The 8,239-nt window shown below is 37.9% G+C and overlaps 1 protein-coding gene across 3 annotated transcripts; it reads left to right on the top strand.

Annotated features, from left to right (window-relative positions):
* Nucleotides 1–207: 207 nt before the first annotated feature.
* Nucleotides 208–8,158, top strand: LOC141656340 (phosphoenolpyruvate carboxylase 2). 3 transcript variants are annotated; one of them, XM_074463195.1, is made up of 12 exons: nucleotides 208–257; nucleotides 445–663; nucleotides 1,520–1,740; nucleotides 2,483–2,877; nucleotides 2,994–3,078; nucleotides 4,347–4,569; nucleotides 4,896–4,999; nucleotides 5,115–5,202; nucleotides 5,392–5,546; nucleotides 5,853–6,851; nucleotides 6,985–7,371; nucleotides 7,639–8,158. In XM_074463195.1, exons 3-12 carry the CDS (start codon nucleotides 1,576–1,578, stop codon nucleotides 7,936–7,938), a joined length of 2,901 nt encoding a protein of 966 aa, XP_074319296.1. In that variant the 5' UTR covers nucleotides 208–257; nucleotides 445–663; nucleotides 1,520–1,575; the 3' UTR covers nucleotides 7,939–8,158. The 3 variants fall into 3 exon arrangements, with proteins under 3 accessions (XP_074319296.1, XP_074319297.1, XP_074319298.1); XM_074463196.1 differs by having other exon boundaries at nucleotides 216–248; nucleotides 441–663; XM_074463197.1 differs by lacking the exons at nucleotides 208–257; nucleotides 445–663 and adding an exon at nucleotides 738–842.
* The last annotated feature ends 81 nt before the right edge of the window (nucleotides 8,159–8,239 follow it).

The following is an 8,239-nucleotide window of genomic DNA, read 5'->3' as shown; positions in this document are numbered from 1 at the left end:
TTTTGTTACGGTTTTCTAAAATTGAAATTGAAATAAAAATATATACTCAACATTGCCATTTTAGCGAAGAAATCTTTAAAATATTACCTTATATAACTTCTTATCATATACTTTAGGCATACGTTTGAAAAACTGTTTAAATTAAAGACGGTTTTAGCAAGATCAACAAGAGAGGTGGATAGGGAATATACCCTCCGATTCTTCAATAAGTATAAACTGAAAAAACGGATCTTTTATTATTGCAAAGCGTCTTGCTTGTGACGGGCTAATCCCGTCACAAGCTGAAGACCTCTCACAAAAAGGGAGAGGGGACAAGGTGGGGCATCCCCCATGTGCTTCCCCACTTGCCTCTCATGGGTATTTTGTGAGAGGAAATGGTATCCGTCTTCAGCTTGTGACGGATATCGCCGTCTTCAATGAGATTTTGTGTTATTATTGAGGTAGAGCTTTTACCCAATGAGATTCCGAATCTCATTGTCAACAGTATATGATTTGACTTCAAACTGTTCAATTATTTTGATTATATTATGATTTTTTTTTTTTAACATATATTTTCTCACCAACTATCAATCAAACTCTATATAACTTCGTCCATTGTTAACAAACTCTCCACTTCTGTCTCCTTGTTCTTTGTTTATTGTTCCCCATCTCTTCATTATTCAGGTACCCTTTTGTCTAAATCTATGTTATATAACACAGTTTAACTGTCAATTTTAATCACATGAAACTATAATTAATTGCATGGAACATATTTAAATTACTCTGAAATTGTTCAAATCATTAGTTAGTCTTGTGTAAGACGATTTTATTGTTCACATAACCATGTTTTACAATAAATTTGTGTAAGACCGCTTTATACAACTATTTGTGTGTAATCATTTATTTATGTGTACTTTTTATGTGGGTGTTGATCAATTTTTTGTGGGTCAATACTGATTTCTCTGATTTATGTGTCTGATTTTGTTTTTTTGGATCTATCACATGAAAGTATTAATCTTTATAATGATTCAATAAATTTGCATGGAACTTATATAAATTACTCTGAATTTGGTGTTTAAATCATTATTAGTCTTGTGTAAGACGGTTTTATACAATCATAACCATATTGTTATACAATAAGTTTGTGTAAGGCCGCGTTATACAAGTATTTGTGTTGAATCATTTAGTTATGTCTAGTTTTTATGTGGGTGTTGATCAATTTTTTGTGGGTCAATACTGATTTCTCTGATTTATGTGTGTGATTGTCTTTTTGGGTCAAATCAAATGAAAGTATGAATCTTTATAATTGTTCTTATATAAATTACTCTGAATTTGGTCTTTTAATCATCGGCTAGTCTTGTTTAAGACGGTTTTACACAATAATAGTGTCATCATATTGCTTTACAGTAAGTCCATGTAAAGCCGCTTTATACAAGTATTTGTGTCGAATCATTTTTTCATGTGTAGTATTTATGTGGGTGTTGATCAAATTTTTGTAGGTCAATACTGATTTTTCTGATACTTGTGTGTAATTTTGTAGGGTTTGATTTGATAGGTTGAATCTTTGAGGAAAAGTGGGATTTGATTGAGTGAAAGATGGCTAGAAACATAGAAAAAATGGCATCAATTGATGCACAATTGAGGCTTTTGGTTCCTAAAAAAGTTTCTGAGGATGATAAGTTGATTGAGTATGATGCTCTTTTGCTCGATCGATTCCTTGACATTCTTCAGGATCTACATGGGGAAGAAATTCGTGAAACTGTATGTTGTTGCTTCTTTTTTATGTTTAGTTTTGTTATTTTGTTTTATGTATGAAAGATGTAATCTTTTTTTTGTGGTTTCGGTTTAAGACGGAAATATGTGATCATCCCGACCAAAAGTTTAAGCTATATGTGTTTGATAGTGTATTAGTGTGGCTTGGTAGCACTAGATTTGGTAGTCAGGTTTCTGGTGTTACTTAGTCGAATAACTTACTCTGTAACATTTGGAATAATGTAAGTTATTCATTGCTTGTTGTCAAAAAAAAAAAAAAAAAAAAAAAGATAGTGTATTAGTGTGAGATGAGTCAGATGACACTAATTTTATATTTTGTTATGATTATGTACAAAAGATGTAATCTTTTTTTTTTTGTTTTTGGCTAAATATGGGAATATATGATAATCTCGACCAAAAGTCTAAGCTGTATGCGATTGATAAGGGGGGTACACTAATTGGTGTTTTGGCTAAAGATGTGTGATATGATCATGATTCATGAATTTAGACCCCGGAAAATTACCCCGTAGCTACAAGAACATAAATGGTCTAGACTATCGAAGATTATCTAATTTGAAATCGCCTGAAAACGTAGGGATAAGGTTTCATACATCTGACTCTCTTTACCTAGTCATTAGCAAGAGTCATTGTGGCACTAGGATAATGCTGTTGTCGTGGCCGATGTGCATATTTGATTTTAATAGTCTCAAGATCTTTCCATTTCATTGACGAGTCAAATGGATTGATGTAGGTCCAAGAGTGTTATGAGCATTCAGCTGAGTATGAAGGGAAACACAATCCAAAGAAGCTTGAAGATCTCGGAAGTGTGCTCACAAGTTTGGATCCCGGAGACTCCATTGTGGTGGCCAAGTCTTTCTCTCATATGCTTAACTTGGCGAACTTGGCTGAGGAGGTTCAGATTGCTTTTCGCCGTAGAACAAAGAAATTGAAGAAGGGAGATTTTAATGATGAGAGTTCTGCTACTACTGAATCTGATATGGAGGAGACATTCAAAAGGCTTGTTGGCGAGCTTGGAAAGTCCCCACAAGAAATTTTTGATGCCCTTAAGAACCAAACTGTGGATCTTGTCTTCACTGCTCATCCCACTCAATCTGTTCGCCGATCCTTGCTTCAGAAGCATGGAAGGTCTGTTTTTTGATGATTAGAGACTCATTAAAATCTTCATGCTGGATTGGCGGTGGTCGGTATAACATTTTCTATTTTAGCATTCACTGATTTTTTTACTGTCAATTTCTTTTCAGGATAAGGGACTGTTTGGCTCAGTTGTATGCTAAGGATATTACTCCTGATGATAAACAGGAGCTGGATGAAGCTCTTCAGAGAGAGGTAAAGGCCATTTCTTACAGCTTTACTTTCGACACACATTCTGTAGACTCCGGCTATTTTCTGCATATTAAACGGACTAATAATTATCGTCTAAAAAGGTTGGTTTAATTCATAGTGACATGCTACATCAGCAGTCTGAAAAGATGCTAACTTTTTAAAGCATCTCCTATAATTGTACCTGACTCACCACTTAATGGTACAACCCTTTATGCCTTTCTGGTGTGAGTAGGAATCTGACAAACTAAGCATGTTGAGCTCATCAGTAAGTCACAATTGTAGAATTTTATTAAAATGGATAGAAAAAAGAAAAGAAGTAGGAGACATATAATGTTTTGATCCATTACGAGGCGTGCCACCATTCAATGACGGTTCTAAAGGATGATTCATGTCAGCCGACCCCAAATCATTTTGGGATTAAGGCTCTGATGTTGACATGTTGTAATTGTCTTGTTTTTATAGGATTTAATTAATTTCCGTTCCACCACAAGATATTACGTGGATTTAATGACGGTTCTAAAGGATGATTCATGTCAGCCGACCCCAGATCATTTTGGGATTAAGGCTCTGATGTTGACATGTTGTAATTGTCTTGTTTTTATAGACCTAATTTCCGTTCCACCACAAGATATTACGTGAATTTCCGTCTCACCATCTTGTACGCGGAAACCTTGTTATTATAGTCATGTAAGGACAGAAGGGCGGGGCTGGCTGTCCCCTAGACCAAATTTTGTTTTTTTGCCTTATTTTACATTTTGCTCCCCGGACAAAAAATCGTTGGCATTTTCACCCCTACAAAAATATTAGGGCCTGCCTCTTAGGTACATCGTAAATGTCAGCACGCAATCATGTGATGACTATTAAATTTTTTTGCATAAATTATTGCATTAAGTTACTGCCTGTTCCTGTCATGACTCAAGAGAAGTGTGACTGCTGATTGTTTGTATTCAGAGATAGTTACATGCTGATGTGTGTTTCTGCTGTATTATTTGACTCAACCTTTACTAAAAAATGTTAATAATTGAGATTAAAGAATGCATTGAGATTAAGTCATCCTGTATATCTTTGTTTTGAACAGTTAATCATTTTCTTGGGTTGAATCATTTGTTTATCTCGAGTTTTAGAAACGACATGACAAATAAAATTTTATATTGGCTGATCAGGTTTCTGTACAAGACTAATTTATTATGCTGTAAATAATTTTAATCAAGAACTTCGGAATAGAACTCACTATATGTGTGACGTAATATTGTGAACATGGCAATGTGCAGATCCAAGCAGCTTTCCGAACTGATGAAATTCGTAGGACACCACCCACACCTCAGGATGAAATGAGGGCTGGAATGAGCTACTTCCATGAAACAATATGGAATGGTGTTCCTAAGTTCTTACGTCGAGTTGACACTGCTTTAAAGAACATTGGCATTAATGAACGAGTCCCTTATAATGCTCCCCTCATTCAATTTTCTTCATGGATGGGTGGCGACCGAGATGGTGAATTTTCTACTGTTAAATTGCAGTATATGTGTAATACATAAATTTATTTCAATTTTCAGCTGCTCAGTAAAATGTCTGCAGCCTCTGCAATCCTTATTTCAATTTTCACTACGGGTCATCCCAAACGGCCTCTTTGAGTTTTCTAATTACAGGGGAAAGTTTCATACATCCGAACCCCTTACCTTGCCATAGGCAGGAGCCTACGAGGCATTAGGGAAATGTAGTCGACCTGCATGATTTTCCTTTCTTTTTCTATATCATTGTGCAATCTAGTGAATAATGTTCACTAAACCTGTCTCTTCACTTCTTTGGCATCGATGCAGGTAATCCAAGAGTGACACCTGAGGTCACCAGGGATGTTTGCTTGTTGGCTAGAATGATGGCTGCTAACCTCTACTTTTCTCAGATAGAGGATCTCATGTTCGAGGTACAAAGCACATGTTTCTTATTCTAACATTTTCTCTTTTTTCATTCTTTATTTAATTTGTTTATTTTTGTTGTATGCTTCATTAACTTGTGACAATTCCTGAACATCTTTTCAGTTATCTATGTGGCGTTGCTCTGACGAACTTCGTGTTCGTGCTGATGACGTCCACAGCTCCAATAGAAGGGATGCAAAACATTACATAGGTATTTCTAACATGATAAATACTGCGTTTGTCTCACCCATTTCTTCACGTATTCCTTTTCGGTCCATCTCTAGCCATTTATACTGCTCACCCATTTCAATTGCATGTACTTGCATAAAAAACTGATGTAAAAGTAAACATAACGAAACGTATACATATGCTTTATTCATATGCTTTCCTCTTCATGCAGAGTTTTGGAAAAATATTCCACTCACGGAGCCATATCGGGTTGTTCTTGGTGATGTGAGGGACAAATTGTATCATACACGTGAGCGTTCCCGACAGATGCTATCAAATGGAACCTCAGATATTTCTGTAGATTTAACTTACACAAATATAGAGCAGGTATGTGATTTTTCTCAAATTAATCTGTACTTAAAAAGTTTTTCTGAATGCAGTCTTTAGAATTGAACGTTTTTAATGCTAGAACACAAACTCTTCCTCAAAATGGTCATCAAATTTGCAACTGTTACAAGATAAATTTGTCATCAAAATGGAGCCGGGTTGAAAATAATTACGAGAAATAGTGTCTACATGTTCTTTCTAAGCTTGAGCAACATTGCTGAATCACTCAAATATCGGAGTATATTTTTTACGGAGTGATTGAACAAAGTAACTGACTAAAAAATCATCCTTTGATTGTTTGTTTAGTTCTTGGAACCTCTGGAGCTCTGTTACCGATCACTGTGTTCCTGTGGTGACCGCCCAATTGCCGATGGAAGCCTACTCGATTTCTTGAGGCAAGTTTCCACTTTCGGCCTCTCCCTCGTGAAACTTGATATTCGTCAAGAATCAGACCGTCATACTGATGTAATGGATGCCATTACTACACACCTTGAAATTGGATCCTACAAGGAGTGGTCTGAAGAGAAGCGCCAGGATTGGCTCTTGTCAGAACTAAGTGGAAAAAGGCCGTTGTTCGGTCCTGATCTCCCAAAAACGGAAGAGATTTCTGATGTCTTAGACACCATTCATGTTCTAGCCGAGCTTCCCTCAGACTGCTTTGGTGCTTACATCATATCTATGGCTACTGCTCCATCTGATGTTCTGGCTGTCGAACTACTTCAGCGTGAATGCCATGTCAAGGAGCCTTTGAGGGTTGTACCGTTGTTTGAGAAACTTGCCGACCTGGAATCTGCCCCAGCTGCTGTGTCCCGTTTGTTCTCGATTGATTGGTATAGGAACAGAATTAATGGGAAACAAGAAGTTATGATTGGATATTCAGATTCTGGGAAGGATGCTGGACGGCTCTCTGCGGCCTGGGCATTGTATAAAGCTCAAGAGGAGCTTGTGAAAGTTGCTAAGGAGTTCGGGGTGAAACTCACAATGTTCCATGGTCGTGGTGGGACAGTTGGACGAGGAGGTGGGCCCACTCATCTTGCTATTTTGTCTCAGCCTCCTGATACCATCCTTGGCTCGCTTCGTGTTACAGTCCAAGGTGAAGTTATTGAGCAATCTTTTGGTGAGGAGCACTTGTGCTTTAGAACTCTTCAACGTTTTACGGCTGCTACTCTCGAGCATGGTATGCGCCCGCCGATTCCTCCAAAGCCTGAATGGCGAGCCCTTCTTGATGAGATGGCTGTTATTGCTACCGAAGAGTATCGCTCCATTGTTTTCAAAGAACCTCGTTTTGTCGAGTACTTCCGCTTGGTGAGTATTCTCACTCTTTCTAAGATTCTTCGTTCAAAGTCGATTCATGTTACATTATGCGTATGTCAGTCTTTCGCATGTCTGGTAAATTTGATGCACTTAATTCTGTCATTTTCTCGGTTATGTGCCACAGGCCACACCAGAGTTGGAGTATGGAAGAATGAATATCGGGAGTCGTCCCTCAAAAAGAAAGCCGAGTGGTGGTATTGAATCACTCCGTGCCATCCCGTGGATCTTTGCTTGGACTCAAACTAGGTTTCATCTCCCGGTATGGCTTGGATTTGGAGCGGCTTTCAAAAATATTATTCAGAAAGACATCAAGAACCTCAACATGCTTCAACAAATGTACAATTTATGGCCTTTCTTTAGGGTTACCATTGATCTAATCGAGATGGTGTTCGCAAAGGGTGACCCGGGAATCGCTGCTTTATATGACAAGCTACTTGTTTCCAAAGACTTGTGGCCGTTTGGCGAGCAGTTGAGGGCAAAGTATGAAGAAACCAAGGAACTTCTTCTCAAGGTAAATACACTGTTAACATCTGTAGTTCTGTCTGCATCTTTTCACTGTTTATGTTTTAGTTTTGTGCGTAAGAACCTTAATGGAAGAGCTCATGACCTTGCTCGAAGGGCTATGGGTGAATATTAGGAATCTTTTTTATCGGCTGCCAAAAAAAAAAACTGTTTCGGTCCAAAATAACTACGAATCGTCTTTCTATGTTACGGCCTCTTGGATTTGCTCACATTTCTTTCGGATCTGACTTGATTTTTGTGTTTTTCCGTGTAATAGATTGCTGGACACAAAGAAGTGCTCGAGGACAACCCGTACTTGAGGCAAAGACTTTGCCTTCGTGATTCATACATCACGACGTTGAACGTGTGCCAAGCTTATACCCTAAAACGAATCCGAGACCCGTCCTATCTTTGCAAGTTGAGACCTCACATTTCTAAGGAATATATGATGTCTACTAGCAAAAGTGCCTCTGAGCTAGTCCAATTGAACCCGTCTAGCGAATATGCTCCGGGTCTTGAAGACACCCTCATTCTAACCATGAAGGGTGTTGCCGCTGGAATGCAGAACACTGGTTAACTCATCTACAGTCGCGTGATCTTTTGGTTCGAGATTGGTCAGCTCGTTATATAATGCTGGATCGAGCTCCATTTTATTTTGTGGTGAGGAAGAATGTTTTAAACATTCTGCATTCACCAGATTTACTCTCTATTGCAGTAAGTCAGTAACTGTAATGTGGTGAAAACAGTGGTACTATTCAGAATTAATGCAATAATAAAACGCTGCTCTTTTTGGGTTTTGTCTGATGTAATTGCGGCATTGAGTATTTTTTTCCGTGTATGTGTACACAAATTCTTGTATGAGACGATTTTACATGGCA

This window comes from Silene latifolia, chromosome 5 (assembly GCF_048544455.1).
Source record: "Silene latifolia isolate original U9 population chromosome 5, ASM4854445v1, whole genome shotgun sequence".
NCBI classification, from domain to species: domain Eukaryota; kingdom Viridiplantae; phylum Streptophyta; class Magnoliopsida; order Caryophyllales; family Caryophyllaceae; genus Silene; species Silene latifolia.
Note: the sequence above shows the minus strand (reverse complement) of the source record. Positions and strands in the feature narration are given on the sequence as shown.